Here is a 26160-nt window from a genome sequence, read left to right on the forward strand (position 1 = left end):
CATTTGTGTATTGGTACATTGATAGATTACATGGGAGCATAGCATGCTTGAACCTATTTCTGCTGCCCTGCTATTATCAGTAAGTCAAGTGATGGCAGTTAACAAGCTAGGAAAAAATAATTCAATATAATTTTGATGGCAGTATAAACTAGTTTTTATTAGAAAAATCGGAAGTTAAACACAGAGTTTTGTCCCCACTAGGGAACATAGAACAGTACACAATTAACAAATCATGAAAGTTGACAGTTGTTTTATACCCATCATGATAGTCCTAATCAAGAAATATACTTGAACAATGCTCCACAATTTATTAGTTGACGTTTGCGTTGTCTGTTCGTCCTGCTTGAGTGAACTATGAGTTCCTGTGCTTCAACAAACTTCCTTATACATTATGATCTATTAGGTGGCAATCTCAAGGATTCTTTAAGCCTAATTTTGACCGTGGAGGAGATCCATTTGTCATCCCGATGCCACCCCCAAATGTTACCGGATCACTGCATATGGGCCATGCGATGTTCGTCACCCTTGAGGTTGGATGATTAAATTCCATTTCTATTGTGCTTATTCTGTTGACTAACTACATACTGCACAATTTTATCGTACATTTACTGTGTTCTTTTATCAGACTTAGTTTATGAATTTTTGTCACACCTTTGTAAATACTCCCTCCATTTCTAATTATGACACATAGTTCTCTGCACCTTCTTTGAAGATATAAAGCTTGCATATGAATTTATTGATGTTTTACCTTCTTTGCCCTCATTAATCATTATTACCTCCTCTCTCATCTGCGTGTGCTCACTAACTATTCTTTCTCATGTTTACAAAGTGATTAAGTAGGATTAGCTTGGTCGTTTCCTTCCTTCTTTCTCTTGATTTCATAATTCAGACCCTCCTCAGTTATCGTGCCTGCAGCTAACTAGCCTTGCAAATTTTGAATGGAGTAATTAAGATGAGCATTATGGATATGCTCCTTTGAGTGAATCTTTTTCTTGAAGAGATTGTGATCTTACAATTGCTCTAGCAACTGATTTCTCTCAATGGGCACATGAACGAGTTACATATGCTACAGTAGAGTGAATACTGGTCATTAGCGATTTATGAAGTCTGTCTAAAGCTAACCTCTACAAGTGCCGTGAAACTTTATGTAACATACTGTAGCAGTCAACTTGTTTAAGTTCATTGATGTACTTTAGAATCCTAGATAATCTGTGTATAAAACATTCTTGTAGCATCATGTTGTATGCAAGCTGATACGCCTCTTGCTTCCTTCCATTTTTTTTGTTTCGCCTTTTATCACTAAAAGAATCCCCATTTCTTTAAGTGACTCAGGATATAATGGTTAGGTATTTCCGAATGAAAGGGAGACCTGCACTCTGGATACCTGGCACTGACCATGCCGGGATTGCAACTCAGGTCTGTACATCTTATCACACGTTTGATAGAACTCTAGTATTGTGGGTTTCTCCTTTTAACCTTTTGCATTTATGTTTCAGTTGGTCGTGGAAAAGATGCTGGCTGCTGAAGGTGTCAAAAGGACAGATCTGACACGAGAGGAGTTCACCAAAAAAGTTTGGGAGTGGAAAGAGAAGTCAGTCCTTTTTTTTACAATTTGCGACTGTTGTCTTGTGCAACTTAAAACTATGGACTCTGAAGCATTCTTTTCTGTTGATTACTTTGACTGTTTACTGCATTTCATTTGCCTTAATCAGGATATCTAGTGCTTCATTAGACTTCTAAACTAATAAACTGCGAAATCAACTGTCATGAAGTTGTGATCGAAGAATATCATGATTGGTTTTAGTTTACACAATACCAACTTTGGTTGTTTTATACCAATTATTATGATTATTTTCGAGACACACATTATTATGATTGTTTGGTTAGCTTCAGATGGATTTTCACTTGTGAGGACTCATGAACTCCTTGTAAAGATGGATTGTCTGCAAAACCGATGTGTTCTCACTATGATCACTGTTTCCCTTTCAGATATGGGGGCACTATCACTAATCAGATTAGGCGATTGGGCGCTTCTTGTGATTGGAGTCGTGAACGTTTCACTCTCGATGAACAATTGAGTCGTAAGTGTTACTGTGTTACTGGTGATGCTGTTTACATTTAGTATTTCCCCGCATCATTGTGTCATTAAGTTAGCTGAAAGCTACTTGCTTGTTTCCTGATTTAAAGGATTTCACATCTATACCTTGTATGATGCCTATCTTCTCCTAAAATTATGATATTGATGAGGCAACTGGTTGCATGATGGATTCATTGTGTTGTTGTGTAACTTGCACTGTAGTCAGGATCGTGATGATGATATGGGGTAACCGTGCCATTTCTGTGTACTTTAATGAATGAGGACAAACTATTCTGACCTTCTCTTGGCTATATCTGAAGTTTCCTTGTGTGATTATGGACACTTATATAGACTTTTCCCAGTATTCTATAAGGAGGTCTACTAGACCATATACAACAAATGCTCCTACATGCTACCACTTGATTGCCAGTTAGGCTGCTAGTCAGGCTGGTTAGGCTGTATAATGACTATGTGGATGACCAAATGAATACTGATTACCGACTTTTAGGACCTTTGACCTAGGCTTTGCAAAAGAAGTATTGATAGACTCTTTTGTCATCATAATATGACTTGAACACTACAGTGTTGGTAACCCCCTCAAGGAGAACTCAAGGAGAATACAATTGATGCATAGGTGGTTCTATTCTGCAGGTGCGGTTATCGAAGCGTTCGTTAGGCTTCATGATAAAGGTCTTATATACCAAGGTACAATGATTTATCATGGTTATGTTACTGCAAAAGAGGGTGTATGTGTACGATCTTGTGCAGATCTTTGTGTTGCCTGTAGCATGCCATTTTTCAACTTCTATCCCCCCCTTATGTTCTTCTATCCTACTATATAGTTTGCTTGGTCTTGTTTACATAACATGCTTAGTGCTGGCAGATTAACTACTAATCAAGTTTGGAAACTTTTCTATTCGAGTAGATTAGCAGTAGCTGGACACAAATACACATATGAAGCAGGACTAAGATGCATTAGTAACTTCTTCTATGTGCTTTTCTTTATAGATAAAGACAAAAGAAGTTCCCCAGATCCATGCCTTCTACGAACTTGTAAGCAATGTAGATTGCAGGGAATGATTGGATTGATTGATAGAGGTGCACAATGGGTGTACATATATAGGCAGGGAACCCTAGATGGTTTATAGAAACACCACCATCAGGGGACCCTGCCGCCATCTACCAAACACAGGAGGGGGCAGCGCCCCCAGCCAGGGAGGCTGGGCACCGGCCACCCAAGGCCCAACAAGGCCTGCTAATCATAACCCTAATTGCCTTGCTAACGCGCCCCCGCAGTCTGATCGTTGAAGCCTCGAACGTTTAGACTGGACCTGAACTCTTGAAACAAAGAAGTAGGTAACCCCTTGGTGAAAATGTCGGCGTACTGGGCAGACGTCGGGACATGCATGACACGGACATCACCAATAGCAACACGCTCCCGAATGAAGTGGAGATCGATCTCGATGTGCTTGGTGCGTTGATGCTGGACGGGGTTGGAGGACATGTAGACGGCGTTGATATTATCACAATATACCAGCGAGGCTCGGCGGGATGGCACATGCAGCTCCAGCAGAAGTTGGCGTAGCCAGGTGGCCTCGGCCACACCATTGGCCACAGCACGATACTTAGCATCTGCACTAGAACGATAGACTGTGTTCTGCCGCTTGGAAGACCAAGAGACCAGGTTGTCGCCGAGGAAGACCGCATAGCCGGAGGTGGAACGCCTGGTGTCGGGGCATCCAGCCCAATCAGCGTCGGAGTACACCGTCAAGTCAGAGCTCCGCGACGGCTGAAGAAGAAGACCCATATGCAGTGTGCCACGCACATAGCGCAGAATGTGCTTGAGGGCGGCAAGATGCGGCTCCCGAAGATCATGCATGAAGAGGCAGACCTGCTGAATGGCATATGAGATATCCGGACGGGTGAAGGTCAGCCACTGAAGAGCTCCTGCAAGGCTGCGATAATCCGAAGGACTCTGGACGAGCGGCACATCTGCTGGTAACTTCGGATTGATGTCAACAGCCATACCTGCGCGCTCCAGGAGTTCCACCATATACTGACGCTGGGAGAGGAACAGGTCAGTGCCACGGTGCTGCACGTGCATCCCCAGGAAGTGATGGAGCTCACCAAGATCCTTCATAGCGAACTCAGACTGCAGCGAAGTGATGGTACGCTGAAGGAGTCCGATAGAAGAGGCTGTGAGCACGATGTCGACGACATCAAGCAGCAAGTAGATCATATCATCGCCGCGACGGAAGACGAACAGAGAGGTGTCTGACTTGGCCTCCATGAATCCCAGGGGCAGGAGGTATGCAGCAAATCGACTGTACCAGGCACGGGGCGTCGGGCGCGGGAAGGTTGACGAGGACGTGACTCTCCAGCGAGTACTAGCCGATGACGAGGAGGATCTGATCGCGCCACCGGGTGTAGTTCCCGGCGTTGATGTCGAGGAGGACGTGGACGAGGCTCCGGATGTTCTGCACGCTGATGGCCTGAGCGTGCAGATTGACGAGTGCAGCAGCTTCATGGGCCAGGACGGCGTGATGAAGGGCGCTCCCGTCGGAGGCAGCGTCCTCCCCCTTCTCCTCCTGGCGGTCGGCGTCGGGGGCGCCCGCGGCGGCGATGGCCCAGTCCTTGGCCACCCGGGCGAGGGTGTCGCGCTCTAGCGCGGCGGCCTCCTCCTCTGCGGCTTCAGCCCTGGCGAGGGCAGCCTCGCGCTGTGCCTGAAGGGCCTTGGCGTGCTCCTCATCCGTGGCACCGTCGGCCGGAGCCTTGGGAGCAGGGTTATTAAAACGATAAAACAACGAAACGAATAGAGGGTAGATTTTAACGAAACGATGGACGTTTTATCGTTTAAACGGACGTTTTAATGTTTAAACGTCGATTTCACAAGAACGTTTTCTAATAACCAGGTTTGGGAGAGGGTGATGGGTGCCGGTCATGGTGACCCTCGGGGGGGGGGGGGGGGGGAGGGGCGCGCAGCGCAGCCAGGGAGCGGCGCGCTATGGCAGCGGAAGGAGCAGGGAGAAAACCCTAACTCGTGATACCATGTAAGCAATGTAGATTGCAGGGAATGATTGGATTGATTGATAGAGGTGCACAATGAGTGTACATATATAGGCAGGGAACCCTAGATGGTTTATAGAAACACCACCATCAAGGGACCTTGCCGCCATCTACCAAACACAGGAGGGGGCGGCGCTCCCAGCCAGGGAGGCTGGGCGCCGGCCACCTAAGGCCCAACAAGACCTGCTAATCATAACCCTAATTGCCTTGCTAACAGAACTTAATGCTTTGCTCCCAACATGGTGCAGTAATTTTATCTTGAAACACTTCTATGAATATTGATTGATGATTTTGTCATTCACAGGATCTTATTTGGTCAACTGGTCTCCTAACCTGCAAACTGCAGTGTCCGATTTAGTATGTGAAAATCTGCCCCTTTTTTCAATTAGTTAAACATCTATACTATAACTGCGGATATTTAGTGTAGAATCAATCAATGGAAGTTTGATCATGGCACACAGAAATGCTGCAAAACTTTAACACATCACAGATGGTTCTGCATGGTACTCAAGGTTTGATTCTGACATGAGATTCTAATCAGGAAGTAGAATACTCTGAAGAACCTGGATTTTTGTACTTTATCAAGTACCGTGTTGCTGGCGGTACCAGGTGCTTTCCACTGTACCATATATTGCATTGAGACATTTCATTATCTGATTGTGAATGGACATTTCATTTTTCAGCTCATTTGTCACCAGATTCTTGTTTCCTTCATGTTATATTTAAATTTACATTTTCTGGAAAATGAATTGCATGATGTACAATTAACCTTTCATCTTGTAAATACAAGAAATCAAGCAACATAACTGAATCTGTATATCAATGAAAATTGCTTACAGATGTTTCATACATATACTTATGATGCAGGGACGATTTTCTGACTATTGCGACCACAAGGCCTGAAACTTTATTTGGTGATGTTGCCGTCGCTGTTAACCCAGAGGTATGAGTTCTCCAGTTTTCCTGTCTTTTGTTACAACTTATGATGTAACCATGTCAATATTTATTTCTCAAACGGCTAGTTTGTAGAAATCCTTATTGTTAATACGTCAATTGACAATACAGGATAAACGTTATGCCCAATATGTCGGCAGATTGGCTATTGTACCCTTGACATGTGGGAGACATGTCCCGATTATTGCTGACCGGGTAAGTACGAAACTGAATAATCTTAGTATTCTATGTGTTCCTAGCAATTTCATAAAGGGCATTGCAACGTTAATGAAATCATAGCAACACAAAATGCCAAAAACAACTCATTAGCATGGCTGTAGTGTTCTCTTATTCTATGTCATTATTGTCATTTGAAGTAAAAAATAAAATAAAATTAAAAACTGCACCCCGGGGGCGACTCCCCTAGGTCTTTGTTCTAAGAAGGTGCCACACTTTGAACCCGGATTGGATGGGACTTGCTCTAAGCAAGAAAACTGCTACTGATGTTTTCTACTAAACTGTTGGGCTAAGTTTCGACTTATGCCGATCATTACATCTCTAGCTTGGATGTAGTCTGTAACTCTACATGAAGTCTTTGCTTGATCTGCATGCTTTGTATAGTTCATGCTTATATATCCCTCATCTATATTTGAGTTCTGGATGCTTGAGTCTGATGTTAGATTGAGAAATTCGTTCAATTAGATTTAGAGATATTTGAAAGAAGTGCTTAAGGGAGGTAGTGTGGCCTTTCTCAGGCTACAAGAGACAAATGGTTTCGTTAGAATTTAGAACTTCCCTTTTCTATCTTAGACAAGTTGCATGATTCCTGTTAATGATAACTATTGATTCTATGATTTACAGTATGTTGATCCAGAATTTGGAACTGGGGTGCTGAAGATTAGCCCTGGACATGATCATAATGATTATCATATTGCTCGAAAGCTTGGGCTACCAATTCTCAATGTTATGAACAAAGATGGTACGCTAAATGATGTTGCTGGATTGTACAGGTATGTATTTTCTTCTTTTCAAACTGTAGCGAACGGGTGCCTAGCCGGACTGGTTAGGTGGCCTCAGTAGCACTCCTTAGGTCCTGAGTTCGACTCCTGGTGGGAGCGAATTTTAGGCTGGGGTTAAAAGAATCCCCTCGCCTGTCGACACGGCAAAGCACATGGAAAATAGGTCCCGGCCCGCTCTCACACGGGTTACGGCGCCCCCGTGTGCAAGCAATGTATATTGCGGGGAATGAATGGATTGATTGATAGAGGTGCACAGGGTGTACATATATAGACGGGATACCCTAGATGGTTTATAGAAACACCACCATCAGGAGGATCCCGCCGCCGTCTACCAACCGCGGGGGGGGGGGGGGGGGGGGGGGGGGGGGGGGGGCGCCCCCAGCCAGGAAGGCTGGGCGCCGGCCACCCAAGGCCCAATGGGCCAACTACTCATAACTCTAATCGCCTTGCTAACACGCCCCCGCAGTCTGATCGTCGAAGCCTTGAACGTTCAGACTTGACCTGAACTCCTGAAAGAGAGAAGTAGGCAACCCTTTGGTGAAGATGTCGGCGTACTGTGCAGACGTCGGGACGTGCATGACACGGGCATCACCAAGAGCAACGCGCTCCCGCACGAAGTGAAGATCGATCTCGATGTGCTTGGTGCGCTGATGCTGGACGGGGTTGGAGGACATGTAGACAACGCTGATATTATCACAATATACCAGCGAGGCACGGTGTGAAGGCGCATGAAGCTCCAGCAGAAGTTGGCGCAACCAAGTGGCCTCGGCCACGGCACGGTACTTAGCCTCCGCACTGGAACGGGAGACTGTGTTCTGCCGCTTGGAGAACCAGGAGACTAGGTTGTCGCCGAGGAAGACCGCATAGCCGGAGGTAGAGCGCCTGGTGTCGGGGCAGCCAGCCCAATCAGCGTCAGAGTACACCATCAAGTCAGAACTCCGAGAAGGCCGAAGCAGAAGACCCATATGCAGCGTGCCACGGACATAGCGCAGAATGCGCTTGAGGGCAGCAAGATGCGGCTCCCGAGGATCATGCATGAAGAGACAGACCTGCTGAACAGCATATGCGAGATCCGGACGGGTGAAGGTTAGCCACTGAAGAGCTCCTGCGAGGCTGCGATAATCCGAAGGATTCTGGACGGGCGGCCCATCTGCTGGCAGCTTCGGATTAATGTCGACAGGAGTAGCACATGGCTTGCACTTAGCCATGCCTGCGCGCTCCAGAAGGTCCACCATATATTGGCGCTGAGAGAGGAACAAGCCGGTGCCACGGCGCTGCACATGCATCCCTAAAAAGTGATGGAGCTCACCGAGGTCCTTCATAGCGAACTCAGACTGCAGCGAAGTGATGGTGCGCTGAAGGAGTCCGACTGTTAGAAGCTCAATTCTAACTCTCATTGAGCTGAGAGGATGACAATGAACTTGGGGCAATTTTCTGGTTTTCTCATATTCACAAACTCAAAGCCATGCCAACCCAAGGGGCTGGGGATACATACTTATAGGCAGCCAAGGCAGGCAGCCAAAGCTTGCTGCAGCAAAAGATGCTAAGATGCTAGTCAAAAGAACTAAAGCTAGATGCTGTCCTAGCAAACTGACTGTCCTAGCAAGATGCTGTCCTAGCAAACTGAAATATGCTAAAGGAATATATGCCCTGGTCCTTGCAAGGACTCTATGCCTTATCCATCCAGCACAAAGACTTATCCATCATTCTCCCCCTAAGTCTTGTGCGTCGTCTTGTGGGAGGATTGGACCATCCCGATCCTGGAGCAGAGCTCAAGGAACTTGATCCTCCCAAGGGGCTTGGTGAGCAGGTCTGCAAGCTGGTCCTTGGTGTTGATGTAGCTTGCCTTGATGCTCCCGTCCTCCAAGCAGCCTCGGATGAAGTGGTACCTCACCCGGATGTGCTTGCTCCGTTCATGGAAAACGGGGTTCTTCGCCAAGGCCAGGGCGGACTTGCTGTCCACCCTGAGCTCCACCGCTCCAATGTCTCTGCCGAGTAGATCACCCAGCAGTCGAGCGAGCCAGAGTGCCTGAGTCGACGCAGTGGAGGCCGCTATGTACTCGGCCTCGCAGCTGGACAAGGCCACCACCTGCTGCTTGACCGACTGCCAGCTAACGAGGCACTCGCCAAGGAAGAAGAGGATCCCGCTCGTACTCTTGCTGGTGTCGATGTCGCCGGCGTGGTCGCTGTCGCTGTACCCGACGAAGTGTGCCGCCCCAGGGCACCTCGGGTAGTGGAGACCGTGGTCGAGAGTCCCCGCAACATAGCGGATGATCCTCTTCACGGCCTGCTGGTGCTCCGTCGTCGGTCGCTGCATGAACCGACTGACGTAGCCGACGGAGAACGCCAAGTCCGGCCGTGTGTGGGCGAGGTAGCGGAGGCTCCCCACAAGACGCCGGTACTGAGTAGCGTCCACCTCCTCCGCCGTGCTGTCACGGCTCAGCTTCAGCCTCTCCTCCATCGGAGTGAGGGCTGGGTTGCAGTCGGTGAGCCCAGCGAGCTCGACGACGCGCTTGGCGTAGGCGGTCTGTCGAAGTGTGATCCCGGAGTCGTCCTGGTGCACCTCGATCCCCAGGTAGAAGGAGAGAGGCCCCAAGTCGCTCATCTGGAAGGTGGCCTTCATCTCCTCCTTGAACACTGCCACCTCCGCATCCTTGGTGCCGGTGATCACCAAGTCGTCGACGTAGACACCCACCAGCAGGGCATTGCCTCCTTTGCCCCGCCGGTAGATGGCCGCCTCGTGCGGGCTTTGCTCGAAGCCCATCCCCTTGAGCGTGGAGTCCAGCTTGGCGTTCCACGCCCTCGGGGCCTGCCGCAAGCCATAGAGGGCCTTGCGCAGACGTAGCACCTTACCCTCCTTGCCGGGGATCGCAAACCCCGGCGGCTGGTGCACGTAGACCTCCTCCTTCAAGTCGCCGTTGAGAAACGCCGACTTGACGTCCATGTGATGGACACGCCAGCCCTCCTGGGCAGCTAGCGCAAGGAGGAGTCGCACGGACTCCATCCGTGCCACGGGGGCGAAGGCATCGTCGAAGTCGACTCCCTCCTGCTGCACGAAACCTCGTGCCACCAGGCGAGCCTTGTGCTTGACGACGGTGCCGGCCTCATCCCTCTTCAGCTTGAACACCCACTTAAGGGTGATCGCGCGGTGACCGCGAGGGAGATCAGCAAGCTCCCAAGTGCGGTTCTTCTCAACCGCGTCCATCTCCGACTGCATCGCGGCACGCCAGGCCGCGTGTCCCTCGGCCTCTGCGAAAGACCGAGGTTCGCCATCGTCGCACGCGAGGTGCAACTGTGCCTCCAGGTCGTGAGGCACCAGGCCCGGCACCGGCTGGTCACCGAGAAGGTCCTCCATCGTACGGTACCGCAACGGCTCGCCGTCATGGTACGCGTCGACGCGCTCCTCGTCGTGAGAGAGCGGAGTAGCGAACTCCACCGGACTGTGCTCAGCACGAGCAGGTGTCGAAGTAGACGGGCCCGGAGGAGTAGCTATCGGTACTGGAGTGCGCGGCGTCGCCGGCTGTGGTGGTGCAGCCGAGGAACTCGGCGCAGCCGGAGTCGTAGCGGAAGGGCGTGGTGCCGCCGGTGTGGCGGGCGCCGGAGTCGGTGGAGGCTCGGGGACCGGGGTAGGCACGCTCGGCGAAGAAGAGCTGCCTACTCCCCCAGCTCCCTCGAAGTGGACGTACTCGACGGTGAAGTCGTCGCATGTCGGAGCCGAGCCGTCGTCCACCGCCTTGTCCCACGCCCATCCTCGCCCTTCGTCGAACACAACGTCGCGCGCCGTGCGCACACGCTGTGTCTCCGGGTCGAGAATGCGGTAGGCCTTCGAACCCGCCGCGTAGCCGATGAACACTCCCGGAGTGCTCCTGTCGTCGAGCTTGCCGATATGGCCAAGCTCCTTGGCGAACGCGAGGCAGCCGAAGACCCGCAGGTGGGAGACCGCCGGCTTGCGCCCATGCCAAGCCTCATACGGCGTCATGCCGTCGAGTGCCTTGGTGGGCGAGCGGTTGAGGATGTAGACGGCCGTCACCACCGCCTCTCCCCAGAAGACAGCCGGCATCCCCCTCTGCTTGAGGAGGGCCCGGGCCATCCCCACAACCGTCTGGTTGCGCCGCTCGACGACGCCGTTCTGCTGCGGGCTGTACGGCGCGGAGTAGTGGCGCTGGATGCCCTCATCCACGCAGTATGCCGCGAACTCGGCCGCCGTGAACTCGCCGCCGTTGTCGGTGCGCAGCACGCGCAACTTGCGGCCGCTCTCCGCCTCCGCAGCAGCCTGAGCACGCCTGATGGCGTCCGCAGCCTCTCCCTTGCTGCCGAGGATCATCACCCACATGAAGCGGGAGAGGTCGTCGACGAGCAGCAGGAAGTAGCGCCGTCCTCCTGGTGTGACCGGTGTCACCGGGCCACACAAGTCCCCGTGTACGAGCTCGAGCCGCTCCTTGGCTCGAAAGCTCGCCTGCTGGGGGAAGGAGTGCCGCCTCTGCTTCGTCAGCACGCAGACGTCGCAGAGCTGCTCCACGTGGTCGAGGCACGGGAGGCCTCGCACCATCTCCTTGGCGCCGAGCCGCTTCAGGGCCTCAAAGTGGAGGTGCCCAAAGCGCTCGTGCCACTGCCATGCCTCGTCGTCCCTGCGAGCTGCAAGACAAAGAGGCTGGGCCACCCCGACATGGAGGATGTAGAGGCGGTTCTTCCCTCGAACCACCCTGGCGAGAAGCTGGCGACGGTGGTCCCAGATGCGGAGGACCCCGCTGTCGATCACCACACGGGAGCCGCTCTCATCGAGCTGCCCAAGGCTGATGATGGAGTTCCGCAGCGCCGGGATGTAGTAGACTCCGGTGAGCATCCGGTGCTCTCCGGACTTGGCGGTGAAGATCACGGAGCCCACGCCCTTGATCTCCACGGCGGAGGAGTCCCCGAACCTGACGGAGCCACCTACGTCGACGTCCAGGTCGGAGAAGAACTCCCGCCGCCCGGTCATGTGGTGCGTGGCGCCGGAGTCGAGGTACCAGCCATCGACCCTGTCGTCGTCGGAGCCGTTGCCGAGGAGAATTCGGGCACGCGGCTCGTCGAGGTGGAGTAGAGCGGTGACAGGCGGTGCCGTCGGGTGCGGCTCCATGTCCCCGTGGAGTAGGAACAGAGCCGGCTCGTCATCCGGCTGGGCCTCCGCGACGTGGGCTTGGCCCCCACGCCTCCGCTGCGGGCAGTCCCTGGCCCAGTGGCCGGGCCTGCCACAGTTGTGGCAGGCGTCGTCTCGTGCCGCCTTGGGCCTGTCAGCGGCGCCGCCCTGAGCATCTCCGCGGGCGCCACCCTCGGCGCGCCCTCGTGCCCCGGCTTGGGCACCTCCGCGCCCCTTTCGCGGCTTGCCGCGCTTGCGGCCACCTGTCGAGGAAGAGGGCTCCCCCCTCCTCCTGTCACCGCGCCGAGCCTCCCACTGCTCCTGAGTGAGGTGGAGCTTCCCACCGATGGAGATGCCTCCCGAGGGAGGCTGTGGCTCGTCGCTGTCGACGACCTTGAGGCGACCTATCGCCTCCTCGATCGTCATGGTGGAGAGGTCCAGCAGAGACTCGATCGAGCGAGCGGTCTGTCTGTACCTCTCGGGGACGCAGCGGAAGAGCTTCTCGACGGCCCTCTCCTCGTCGTAGGTGTCGTCGCCGAACTGCACCACCTTCTGCAGCAGAGTGTTGAGACGGAGGGCGAAGTCATCAACATCCTCACCTGGCTTGAAGGCCAGGTTCTCCCACTCCTTGCGAAGTGCCTGGAGAGTGGTCTTGCGGGCGCGGTCGCTGCCGATACGTGCCGCCGCGATGGAGTCCCAGGCCTCCTTGGCAGTTCGCTTCTTGGAAAGCGTGAACTGCATCTCGGACGGGGCTGCTGCGATGAGAGCATCTAGCGCCCGTCGATCCTCATTGTAGCCGACGTCGCCGTGTACCGGACTGCCTCCCACATGTGCCGCACCTGGAGCTTCACCTCCATGACTGCGGCCCCTCGACGTAGTTGGTCTTGGTGGGGTGGGCCACCCCCGCCGGGACCGACGTCCCTGACCACCGCCTGGAGGCCGTGGTAGCCGGGGGCGCCGCCCGCGCACACCCCAACCAGGAGCGCCGCCACCGCCCTGCGCGCCGCCGCCAGTGGCGCCGCCTCCGCCCTGCGCGCCGCCGCCAGGGGAGCGGCCTCCACCGCCGGGTGCGCGGCCGCATTGGACCGTCGCCGGGCCGGCACTGCCAGCGCAGCCGCCGTCCAGGCCACCGCCGGAGCGCGCGGGCCCCTGGACCGCCGCCGGGCGGCGGCCGCCGTCCAGGCCATCGCCGCGGGGTGGGCTTGCTGCCCACCGCGTGGTCCCGCTCCCGCGCTCTCTCCCTCTCCAACTCCTCAGGTCCTCGTCGGCGGTGGCGTCGCCGGCGATGGAGCCGCTGAGGCTGCCGCGCAAGGTCTCAACCTCGACCTCCGCCGCACGCGCCGCATCCTCCGCCTCCTCTGCTTCCACCTCCGCCCTGGCCGCTGCCAGCTCCGCTGCAGCTAGCCTGGCCGCCCTTGCCGCTGCTGCAGCGGCTTGAGCCGTCGCTCGCCTGCGCTCCTCTGCCGCGGCGAGCTCGGCGTCTCGCTGGCGCCGTGCGCTCGAGGCGACCGAGCGCTGAGACGGTGCGTCGGACATGGCGCGCCTCCAAGGGGCTGTTGCGTGGAGAGGGGGAAGGGAACGGGGAAGAAGCGGCTGGTGCAGTAGCTGCTGCTGCAGTTGCTGGAGCAGCTGCTGCTGCTGCTGTTGCTAGTGCTGCTGCTGCTGCTGGTGCAGTTGCTACTGCTGCTGCGCTAGCTGCTGCTGGTGGTGGTTGGGCTGCTACAGAGGCTTGGGAAGGGGAGGAGCAAGAGATATCCAACCTACAGGAAAGTACGGCTCTGATACCAGATGTTAGAAGCTCAATTCTAACTCTCATTGAGCTGAGAGGATGACAATGAACTTGGGGCAATTTTCTGGTTTTCTCATATTCACAAACTCAAAGCCATGCCAACCCAAGGGGCTGGGGATACATACTTATAGGCAGCCAAGGCAGGCAGCCAAAGCTTGCTGCAGCAAAAGATGCTAAGATGCTAGTCAAAAGAACTAAAGCTAGATGCTGTCCTAGCAAACTGACTGTCCTAGCAAGATGCTGTCCTAGCAAACTGAAATATGCTAAAGGAATATATGCCCTGGTCCTTGCAAGGACTCTATGCCTTATCCATCCAGCACAAAGACTTATCCATCACCGACAGAAGAGGCCGTGAGCACAATGTCATCGACGTAGAGTAGCAGGTAGATCATATGATCGCTGCGACGGAAGACGAACAGGGATGTGTCTGACTTGGCCTCCGTGAATCCCAGGGACACCAGGTACGCAACAAATCGACTATACCAGGCCCGAGGCGCCTGTTTAAGCCCATAGAGGGACTTGTTCAGGCGGCAGACGTGGTCAGGATGAGCCGTATCCTCGAAGCCAGCAGGCTGAGCACAGTAAACTGTCTCAGAGAGAGTCCCGTGCAGGAAGGCGTTCTTCACGTCCAGTTGATGAACAGGCCAGCCGCGAGAGAGTGCCAGAGAGAGCACGGTGCGAACTGTGGCCGGCTTGACCACTGGACTGAAGGTCTCGTCGAAGTCCACGCCTGGGCGCTGGGTGAAGCCGCGGAGGACCTAGCGCGCCCTGTACCGCTCCAGGGTTCCATCAGCATGGAACTTGTGCTTGAAGATCCATTTGCCGGTGACGATGTTGGCGCGAGGCGGGCGAGAACAAGATCCCAAGTCTTGTTTGCCAGCAAAGCATCGTGCTCGGCTTCCATAGCAGCCCGCCAATTGGGATCGGCGAGGGCGCTGCGGAAGGTCTTCGGGATCGGCGACAGTGAAGCGGCGTGGTGGAGCGCCGGTTGGCGGAAGCCGGACTTCGCCCTGGTGGTCATGCCGTGCTGGTTCACCACGGGGGGAACGGGCACGGCTCCCTTGGGCAAGGGAGGAGGACCAGCAGAGGGCTGCTGTTGCCGAACGTAGACGTGCTGGAAGGCGGAGAGTGGTCGGTGAAGAGCAGCCGGGCCAGTAGGCTGTGGCTGTTGGCCGGGGGACGGAGCGGCCGTCCGGGGCTGACTGGACGGCGAAGGGGCCGGCGGTGAGCCAGCCAGAGCAACGGGCGACGGAGGAGGATGGCTGGGGCCGGCAGCTGGCGCCGGTGTTCCCACCGGTCGGGGTGGGAAGCCAGGAGGCGGCCCGGCCCGTCGAGGGAGAGCCGGGGCGCCTGCTGGTGATGCCGTCAGGACGCCGGGGGCCGCGCATGGCAGCGCGGGGACACCGGAGGCCGCGTGTGGCAACGCGGCTGCGCCACGGGCCGCGTGTGGCAACAAGGTGGCACCGAGGGGAGATCTTGTAGAGGAAACAAGAGGTGACGGTCCAATGGGGCCCGGCACGTTAGTAGTAAAATCATCCAGGAACTCGAAGTCTGCCTCGCTGAGAGGTCGGGATGGCTCAGCAAAGGGAAACGAGGCCTCGTCAAAGGACACATGACGAGAGATGATGACCCAATTCGTGGAGCGATCAAGGCAGCGGTATCCCTTGTGATGAGCAGAGTAGCCGAGAAAGACAGAGTGTGGAGCGCGGTGCAAGCTTATGCGCGGCTGTGGCAGCGAGGTTCGGGTAGCATGCACAACCAAAGACCCGAAGGTGGTCGTATGTAGGCAGGACCCCGTGAAGGGCGAAGTGCGGTGTAACGAACCCTAGGGCTTTGGTCGGGAGGATGTTGAGCAGATACGTGGCCACGCCAAGAGCCTCAACCCAGTAAGATGGCGGCATGCTAGCTTGAAACAAGAGTGAGCGGATAATATCGTTAGTAGAACGAATGATGCGCTCAGCTTTACCATTCTGGGAGGAAGTGTAGGGGCACGACATCCGAAGATGGGCGCCATGGGTTAGGAAGAACGTGCGGGCGCTGGAGTTGTCGAACTCGCGGCCATTGTCGCACTGAACTGCCTTGATGGTGGCGCCGTACTGTGTGGTCACATGAGCAAAGAAGTTAGCCAAGGTACTGAACGTGTCAGACTTTAGGCGCAAGGGGAAAGTCCACAAGTAGTGCGAGCAATCGTCGAGAATGACTAAATAATATTTGTAACCTGAGACACTAGAAACTGGTGATGTCCAGAGGTCACAATGAATAAGGTCGAATTGATTTGTCGCACGCGAAGTGGATGAAGTGAACGGTAACCGAACATGGCGACCAAGCTGACACGCATGACATAAAAATGTGCTAAGTTCTTTATTACATGAAGGTATGACAGAAGATAACTTGGTCATGACTTCATGACCGGGGTGACCAAGACAACGGTGCCACGGCGATGGGGCGCCCACAATGAAAGCGGCGGCGGGAGGGAGGCGCAGAGGGTATAGTGGGCCAGCACTATTGCACCTGACGAGAACTCTTCGAGACTCCAGATCCTTCACAAAACAGCCAGCGGGGTCAAATTCAACAGAACAATTATTGTCAGAAGTAAACTGGCACACAGAAATCAGGTTCTTAATAAGACTAGGTGAAACTAGAACATTATTAAGTGAAAAGGGACCTGGAAGGGTGGCTGTGCCAGTAGAGGTAACCGGAAGTAATGAACCGTTACCGACAACAATGGATGAGGGATACCGCGAGATTAAATTATGAGTGAGATTGGAAGAATCGGAGGTCATGTGAGAGGTAGCACCTGAGTCGAAGAACCTGTCAGTGGTGGGGGGCTGGTTCAGGGAGACGGTGCTGAAGGCGGAGGCGAGCGACTGCTGATCCCATCCGGCTGGTGAGACTGTCGGAGCCTGTACGCCGGGCGACCAAGGAAAGTAGGCCATCTGGCCCTGCGCCGCCTGCGCCTGGGCAGCCTGCACCTGGGCGGTCTGGAGGGCGTGGGCCTGCGCCTGCTGGGCCAGCAGGGCTTGCGCCTGGGCCTGCTGGACCAGCAGCGCTTGCTGCTGCTGCGGCGGTGTCGGGGCGACGGGGAGCGGCGTCGAGGGCCACGGGCCGGGCCACATCTGAATGGCCCCGGCCCACGGGTGAAGGAAGGACGGCCTGGTGGCGGCACCAGCACCGCCTGTGCTGGGCACGGAGGCCGGCTTGCCGCCCCCGGACGGCCAGCTGCCGGAGGACGACGACTGCTCGCCGGAGCGAGGCTTGCCGCCCCGCCGGCGACGGTCCTTGAGCGCCCGCCGGAATTCCCGCCCCCGGAGTTGGAGCCCCCGTTGCGGGAGGCCTGGGGGTGAGTGCCTGACGAGGACGGCGGCGGCGCCTCGGATGGGGCGCCCTTCCCAGCGGCGAGGAGGGCCGTGGGGGGAGTTGGCGCTTGCTGCGCCATGGTGAGCTCCTCCAGGATCAGCTCGTCGACGGCGTTCTTGAACTTGGGGAAGGGTTGGCCGCGGCGAATGTGGCGGCCAGCGTCGCGGAAGCGCTCGTTGAGCCCTCGGAGAAGATTGAGGGTCAGCATGCGATCCGAGACGGGTTCCCCAAGATCCGCAAGCTGCTGCGCCATGCTCTTGAGGCGCCTGCAAAAGTCCGTGATGGAGAGATCACCTTGGACGAGATTGCGGAACTGGACGTCGAGGTGGAGGGCGCGGGTCTCCCGATTGCCGAGAAACTGGTCCTCCAGGGCGCACCAGACGGTACGGGCGGTGGCGACGCGGTCGATCACCATCTCGGCGAGGTCGGTGGAGATCGTGCCGGCGATCCAGGACTTGACAACGCAGTCCATGCGTGTCCAGTCTTGTAAGTCGGGTGCGGGAAGGTCGGCGAGGACGTGGCTCTCCAGCGAGTACTTGCCGATGACGAGGAGGATCTGATCGCGCCACCGGGTGTAGTTCCTAGCGTTGATGTCGAGGAGGACATGGACGAGGCTCCAGATGTTCTGTACGCTGATGGCTTGAACGTGCAGATTGACGAGAGCGACGGCTTCATGGGCAGGACGGCATGATGAAGTGCGTTCCCGTCGGAGTCGACGGAGGGGGCGTCCGCCTCCTCGTCGCGATCGCTGCCGGGGTCGCCCTTGGCGGCAAGGGCCCGTTCCTTGGCCGCGCGGGCGAGGGCGTCGTGCTCCAGCGCGGCGGCGGTGGCCTCCTTTTCCGCGGCCTCGGCCCTGGCTAGAGCGGCCTCGCGCTCCTTCTGGGCGGCGGCGGGGTCTACGACGCGCGGGGAGGAAGGGGGGGTCCCAACCATGGTGGATGTGGCGGCAGATCACCGGCGCACAGGGTTGGGGCGCAACCGAATCGGCGCGCTATGGCAGCGGAAGGAGCAGGGAAGAAACCCTAACTCTTGATACCATGTAAGCAATGTATATTGCGGGGAATGAATGGATTGATTGATAGAGGTGCACAGGGTGTACATATATAGGCGGGATACTCTAGATGGTTTATAGAAACACCACCATCAGGGGGATCCCGCCGCCGTCTACCAACCGGGGGGGGGGGCGACCCCAGCTAGGAAGGCTGGGCGCCGGCCACCCAAGGCCCAATGGGCCAACTACTCATAACCCTAATTGCCTTGCTAACACTGTGTAATGGTGGGGCAGGGGTTCGGGGATTTTCTTGGCGTGCATGAGAGGTCTTCTCTTAGAAAATGTCGTGGGGGCGGTCTTCCCCCCCGCAGGTCAAGTTTATTTTTCTTTTCAAACTCTTATGCGATCTGTTTATTAATTTGCATTTTTTTCCCTGCACAACTTGTTCTTTCTGTTCCATGTTGCGTCATTTATGAATATTCCGAATTTTAGCTACTCATAAACACATATATTCTCTGCCATGGTGTGTTTTTAATATGCCTTTTATTTAATGGCACCGAAATAAGGACCTGTTTAACATAACCTCCTGAGCTTAAGTGTTCTAGAAAGTTTGAGAGAGAGTGATGCACATTGCACCCTATTTCTGGCCTTGATCTTGTACACAAGTTGTAAATAGCTGGCAGTGGTGACTTTAGAGTTTATTGTTAGGGTGGTCCAATCGAAGATTTTTTTTAAAAAATATTTTAGTGAATGAATCAATTTTAGTGTAATTTCTCACATTTCACCTTCTCAATTCAACTACCAATTGTTGTATATAAAAAAAATAATTACTAGCTATTTTTCATATTAGTAATAGTAAGAACATATACGAAAAATGTTAGAAGCTCAATTTTTAGTCTCATTGAGCTGAGAGGATGACAGTGGAGAATGGGGCAATTTTCTGGGGTTTTTTCTCATTCACAAACACACAGCCATGCTCTCCACGAGAGAGGAGGTTACACACTTATAGGCAGTCAGGGCAGGTAGCCAAAGATGCTGTACACTAGTCTAAGATGCTAGTCTAAAAGGTGGTCTAAGATGCTGTCCTCTAGAGATGCTACTGTCCTAGAGATGCCTACTGTCCTAGATTGCTGAAAAACAAAGACCATGCTGCAGCTGGACCATGCAAGGACCATGTGCTGCTGCCAACCACAAAGACCAGCGTACAAGGCTTATTCCCAGCATTCTCCCCCTAAGTCTTGTGCGTCGTCTTGTGGGAGGGTTGGACCATCCCGGTTCTGGAGCAAAGCTCAAGGAACTTGATCCTCCCAAGGGGCTTGGTGAGCAGGTCCGCAAGTTGGTCCTTGGTGTTGATGTTGCTCGCCTTGATGCTCCCGTCCTCCAAGCAGCCTCGGATGAAGTGGTACCTCACCCGGATGTGCTTGCTCCGTTCATGGAAAACGGGGTTCTTCGCCAGGGCCAGAGCGGACTTGCTGTCCACCCTTGGGCCTATCGGCGGCGCCGCCCTGAGCATCTCCGCGGGCGCCACCCTCGGCGCGCCCTCGTGCCCCGGCTTGGGCACCTCCGCGCCCCTTTCGCGGCTTGCCGCGCTTGCGGCCACCAGTCGAGGAAGAGGGCTCCCCCGTCCTCCTGTCACCGCGCCGGGCCTCCCACTGCTCCTGAGTGAGGTGGAGCTTCCCACCGATGGAGATGCCTCCCGAGGGAGGTTGTGGCTCGTCGCTGTCGACGACCTTGAGGCGACCTATCGCCTCCTCGATCGTCATGGTGGAGAGGTCCAGCAGACTCGATCGAGCGAGCGGTCTGCCTGTACCTCTCGGGGACGCAGTGGAAGGGCTTCTCGACAGCTCTTTCCTCGTCGTAGGTGTCGTCGCCGAACTGCACCATCTTCTGCAGCAGAGTGTTGAGACGGAGGGCGATGTCATCAACATCCTCACCTGGCTTGAAGGCCAGGTTCTTCCACTCCTTGCGAAGTGCCTGCAGAGTGGTCTTGCGGGCGCGGTCGCTGCCGATACGTGCCGCAGCGATGGAGTCCCAGGCCTCCTTGGCAGTTCGCTTCTTGGAAAGCGTGAACTGCATCTCGGGCGGGGCTGCTGCGATAAGAGCATCCAGCGCCCGTCGATCCTCATCGTAGTCGACGTCACTGTACCGTACTGCCTCCCACATATGCCGCACCTGGAGCTTCACCTCCATGACCGCGGCCCACTCGACGTAGTTGGTCTTGGTGAGGGTGGGCCACCCACCGCCGGGACCGACATACCTGACCACCGCCTGGAGGCCGTGGTAGCCGGGGGCGCCGCCGCACGCGCCCCAACCAGGAGCGCCGCCGCCACCCAGCGCGCCGGGCCGTCGGCCTGCGCGCCGCCGCCAGGGGCGCGGCCGCCAGCCTGCGCGCCGCCGCCGCCGCCGGGCGCGCGGGCCACCAGGTCGCCGCCGCCGTGGGGGTGGGCTGCTGCCCACCGCGCGGTCCGCTCCCGTGCCCTCTCCCTCGCCAACTCCTCAAGGTCCCTGTCGGCGGTGGTGTCGCCGGCGATGGAGCCGGCGAGCCGCTGAGGCTGCCGCGCAAGGTCTCAACTTCAACCTCCGCCGCACGCGCTGCATCTTCCGCCTCCTCTGCTTCCACCTCCGCCCTGGCCGCTGCCAGCTCTGCTGCAGCCAGCCTAGCCGCCCTCGCCGCTGCTGCAGCGGCTTGAGCCGTCGCTCGCCTGCGTTCCTCTGCCGCGGCGAGCTCGGCGTCTCGCTGACGCCGTGCGCTCGAGGCGACTGAGCGCTGAGACGGTGCGTCGGACATGGCGCGCCTCCAAGGGGCTGCTGCGTGGAGAAGAGGAAGGGAAGGGGGAAGCAGCCGGTGCTGCTGCTGCGCTAGCTGCTGGTGGTGGTGGCTGGGCTGCTACAAGCGCTTGGGAAGGGGAGGAGCAAGAGATATCCAACCTACAGGAAAGTACGACTCTGATACCAATTGTTAGAAGCTCAATTTTTACTCTAATTGAGCTGAGAGGATGACAGTGGAGAATGGGGCAATTTTCTGGGGTTTTTTCTCATTCACAAACACACAGCCATGCTCTCCACGGGAGAGGAGGTTACACACTTATAGGCAGCCAGGGCAGGCAGCCAAAGATGCTGTACACTAGTCTAAGATGCTAGTCTAAAAGGTGGTCTAAGATGCTGTCCTCTAGAGATGCTACTGTCCTAGAGATGCCTACTGTCCTAGATGCTGAAAAACAAAGACCATGCTGCAGCTGGACCATGCAAGGACCATGTGCTGCTGCCAACCACAAAGACCATCGTACAAGGCTTATTCCCAGCAAAAAAACTAGAGGATGAGAGTATTTGGGCCAAATCTTAGGGTGGGCCAGGGCCCACCCCCTAGATCCGCCCAACTAATGCATGTGTAGAAGGAAGTGATACATTTGTGCAGAAATCCTTTCTCTGGCTTTTCTTGCAACATGTTTCTGGTATTAACTTCCTTTATTCTCCTTTTCAGTGGTATGGACCGATTTGAGGCACGAGAGAAGTTATGGTCTGACCTTGTTGAGACTAAGTTGGCAGTAAAGAAAGAACCTTATACGCTTCGAGTTCCTAGATCTCAACGGGGTGGTGAAGTGTGATCTTTTTTCCTGTTCATAATGTTATTTCTTTTGTTATCAATGTCTTCCATAGGGTTTGATGAACCTACTTCTGTTTGATCCTAGGTGATTGAGCCGTTGATTAGTAAGCAATGGTTTGTCACAATGGAGCCATTGGCTGAGAAGGCCCTTCGTGCTGTTGAAAACAGGCAATTAACCATTCTTCCGGATAGATTTGAGAAGGTACTGATGAATTCACTTCTACCCTTTGGAGAGATAGTTATCTGCTCTACTGTTATCAACTGGCAAAAGCAGGGCTGTTGAATACATTTTTACAGAAACTATTGACTTTTCCTTTTCTTTTTTGTTTGTGTGTGCTTCTGTCACAGATATATAATCATTGGCTAACAAACATAAAGGATTGGTGTATAAGTAGACAATTATGGTGGGGTCATCGTATACCAGTTTGGTACATTGTTGGAAAGAAATGTGAAGAAGACTATATTGTTGCTAGAACTGAAGAGGAGGCACTAACAAAAGCTCAGGAAAAATATGGAAAATCAGTAGAAATATATCAAGATCCTGATGTTCTTGATACGTGGTTCTCAAGGTATGTCTTCCTATGCAGAACTTGGTCCAATTATTTTTCTGCGTTCAGTTCTGCAAGAATTCTTACTTCTATTGGGAAAGTTAAGGAGGGGGGGGGGGGGGGGGGGGGGGGGGGGGAATCAGTTTCAGTTAAGATTTTGTGAACTTCATATTTTGAACTAATTGGATCATCACCCGCATAGCTGCTAAGTTGGTTGGTGCCTAGGCCTATCATCACCTAGCTCCCCCTTGTAGGTTGAGGACTAGGCTTTGACCAACCTTGCACCTAGCCTTTATCAGAGGGGGGGGAAAAAACCCCTTGCACCTAGCCCTTTTTTACAAATACTTCATCCATAAAGTACTAAAAGCCAAAGATTTTAGATCCTCTGTGCCTTCCTGGCTTGATTTTCTTTTTCCTGTTCAGCTTCTATAGTGTGTTTCGCCATTTTTTCACTAATATTTTGCTTTGCTTGTATTTTTGTGGTTCACCCTGCTTCTTCTTTTTTTATTCTAGTATACTATAATATGAATAACATAGTACGGGTCACCCTTTTTTTTTACCTGTCAAAATAAAAGGTACTATAGTCTGTTTTTTTCTTCAATTACTGTTATTGTCGTGCAGTGCTCTCTGGCCTTTCAGCACGCTTGGTTGGCCTGATCTTTCCAAGGATGATTATAAGCATTTTTATCCTTCAACTGTTCTGGAGACAGGGTAACAGTTCAATTTACCTTTTCTTCTTGCAGTGGAGTAATATTTGTGTTGCAGCTGAGTTTCTGTTCTTTGCATTGATGCACTTTCCTTCACAGCCATGACATTTTGTTCTTCTGGGTTGCACGAATGGTCATGATGGGAATTGAGTTTACAGGATCAGTGCCATTTTCTTATGTCTATCTTCATGGTCTTATCCGGGATTCTGAGGTGAGATGAGGTACAATGATAATTTGTTTATGGTTTTTTGTATTGTGGTCCAATAATCAAGCTAATCATTTCTTGTACTGCAACGTTATCTCACTATCCGTAAGATTATGAAAGAGGCACACCTATTTTTTGGAAGTATGTTGTAACTGACATCATTATTGTTGTACTAGGATTACCATTGCCTGTTTGCCACATGATGGCTACCTTTCAGGATCCATCAAAAGGGTACAACTTTTGTGAACATGGCTTGCATAAGACCCCCCTAAAAGACTAACATAACTTGGTTGAAGAATAGATTTTTTTACATAAGACCCCCCTAAAAGACTAACATAACTTGGTTGAAGAATAGATTTTTTTACCTTGAACTGAAACCTAACTGTACAAGGGATACACTTTGATGTGGGCCTCATCTTTTGTCTGCTAAAAAGCTGTAGATGCTCCCTAGCAGTTGGGCATTTGCTATATCTTCATCCCTCCAGATTTCAGGCCCTGAAAGAGATTCTGTTACATGCTGTGGCAGCAACATCTCATTTGTCCTGATGATCGTGTTGTCACCAGTTAGACCAATTGTGTAGACCATTGTGAATCTGTGATATGGTCCTAAGTCTATAGAATGTTAATCTGGGATGCTAAATTACAAGCTACTTTTCAGGGACGGAAAATGTCGAAGACATTGGGAAATGTCATTGACCCCCTAGATACCATCAAAGATTACGGGACTGATGCTTTGAGATTTACACTATCTTTGGGCACTGCAGGCCAGGTTTGTGACAGTTTTTTTTTTAAAAAAATTGTTATGTGTTGGTGTATATTGAGCCCATGTATAGAGGCCCCATCTAGAAATCCATGTATAAGAACTATATATCCCACCCTTCTAGAGTTTGGAGTAATACATCTAATTATTCCCTCCTACATGGTATCATTAGTGTCGTGGTGTGGAAACCCACAGTCGGGTGGCGTAATGCATCCGCCTAAGCCCAGAGGGTGAGTACTCGGGGGTTAGCTAGGACTAGTTCAATCTCGCTGGAAGAACACGATGAACACAGCAGGTTTAGAGTGGTTCGGGCCGCTGGAGCGTAATACCCTACGTCCACTGTGTGTTGTATTGCCTTTGTCTCGAGAGTCTGAGGATCTGAGAGAGCTTGAGAGCCTTTTTCTGTGCAGCGAGTGCCTCCCTTTTATATCTCAAAGGAGGCGCGTACATGGCCGTTGGGTCTCCGACAGGTGGGCCCAATCGATGTAGTATAAAATAACGTATTGTTCATACATTATGGCGTTGCAGGCGAAAGGAGATCTCATTCCTGGATTTCCTTACCTGCTCCTAGGAATCCTCCGTCCAGCATACCCATGCGCTGTCTTGTCGAAACGGCGCCAGTCGTAGCTTGCGGCGTCGCCTGCAGCGTAGCTGAACGGGCCGTGTAGCTTGCGGCGTAGGCAGCATGATGGAAAATTGACGTGCCGTCGTATCCATTTAATGCGGCAGACGGGCTCTGTGCGGATGCGGCGCATGCGGCTGCACTGTGTACCTCGGTAATATGCGGTCTACAGTGAGGCCTGACAAAGGCTGCCCCGCGTGCCGCGGCGGCGGAGCACGCCACAACCACCCGCATTGAATGCGGTGGGTGGGCGAGTCTTCCAGCACGCCCGCGCCTGCGGGACACGTGGCGGCTCCGGACCCCCCCGGCGGTATGTTGGTTCTACGCGCGTGGGAAATCCGGATGGACGCGGGAGGTCCCGGACCCCTATGTGGGGTCTGAGGCCTCGACTGTTGGCTCGGAGCTTCCCCTCCTCAGGAACACGTGGCGTCACCGAACCTGTCCTAGAGCGGGGAGCGGGTCCGGGTCCGTTGGCCCGGTGAGGTAAGAGCCTGACCCGTGGGGCCCGGCTTCTCCGCCCTTTATCGCGTAGTTACGGATGACTACGCGAGTCCTGCCTTGCTGCAGTAGTAGTGGGTATCCCTGCTACAGGGTACCGACAATTAGCCTAGGTTTCTCTCTCCACCCTCAGCCGCCGCCGCCGCCTTCGAGATGGCCGGCCGCCGGAGCCGCCCCTTCCTCCCCTTCCTTCCCTCTCCTCCTCCCCTCCCCTCTCTTCCTCTGCTTCGGGCGCCGCCGCCGGCTGGATCTCCTTTGCTTCGGGCACCAGATCCACCGCGTGGGGCCCTAGACCCGCCACCGCCTTGGCCGTCCTCGAGCCTGCGCCCGCTGGTGGTCCCGCCCTGGTCGCGCCGCCTGCTCCGGCCGCCGCTGCTGCGGGCGCGGGGGGCGCAAGGGCCGTGGGCGTGGGGGCCACGGGCCCGGTCTCTGCTCCGGCCGCCTGGCCCCGGCTAACCCACCCGCCACCTCTGCTGCGGGCGCTGGGGGGGGGCGCGGGCCCACCGGCGCCCGAGCTGCAGGCACCCACCGCACCGCCGTCGCAGCGGGCAAGCAGCCCGCCGTCGACGCCGCCCTTCCTGAAGGCCCTCCCGCGCCGGCCGCGCTCGCGCCCGCATGGTCTGGACTCGGGATGCCTCCCGCGGATGCGCCGTTCGCCGCCGACGCCGCTCTCGCCGCAGCCCTCCTCGCCGCCAAGTCGAAGGCTTCGGCGGCTCAAGAACGGGTCCGCGTGGCTGCGCTCGCTTGGGAGTGCGAGCCCTCGACGACCACGTCCTCGTCGACACACCGATCGAGGCGCGGGACGTGGTGTGGCTGCGCCTCCACAGCGTTGCCATGTCCTAGATCTTTGGGACCTATCTCCCTAGAT

At 54.5% G+C, this 26160-nt stretch overlaps 1 protein-coding gene across 4 annotated transcripts in view; it reads left to right on the plus strand.

Moving 5' to 3' along the window:
• Positions 1–26160, plus strand: part of LOC120662578 (valine--tRNA ligase, chloroplastic/mitochondrial 2-like) — a 35664-nt gene that overhangs the window by 861 nt on the left and 8643 nt on the right. The window contains exons 3-18 of one of the 4 annotated variants that reach the window (XM_039941699.1): positions 404–530; positions 1333–1416; positions 1497–1591; positions 1990–2081; positions 2729–2782; positions 5448–5500; positions 5685–5752; positions 6011–6086; positions 6209–6292; positions 6938–7086; positions 21830–21947; positions 22038–22154; positions 22301–22521; positions 23122–23211; positions 23307–23418; positions 24071–24181. In XM_039941699.1, the coding sequence (XP_039797633.1) occupies positions 404–530; positions 1333–1416; positions 1497–1591; positions 1990–2081; positions 2729–2782; positions 5448–5500; positions 5685–5752; positions 6011–6086; positions 6209–6292; positions 6938–7086; positions 21830–21947; positions 22038–22154; positions 22301–22521; positions 23122–23211; positions 23307–23418; positions 24071–24181 (1651 nt within the window). Of the gene's footprint in view, positions 1–403; positions 531–1324; positions 1417–1496; positions 1592–1989; positions 2082–2728; positions 2783–5447; positions 5501–5684; positions 5753–6010; positions 6087–6208; positions 6293–6937; positions 7087–21829; positions 21948–22037; positions 22155–22300; positions 22522–23121; positions 23212–23306; positions 23419–24070; positions 24182–26160 lie in introns of all 4 variants that reach the window. The other 3 variants (XM_039941717.1, XM_039941709.1, XM_039941704.1) reach the window with 3 other exon arrangements.

The sequence above is a fragment of the Panicum virgatum genome, chromosome 2K, assembly GCF_016808335.1.
Source record: "Panicum virgatum strain AP13 chromosome 2K, P.virgatum_v5, whole genome shotgun sequence".
Classification (NCBI taxonomy): Eukaryota; Viridiplantae; Streptophyta; class Magnoliopsida; order Poales; family Poaceae; genus Panicum; species Panicum virgatum.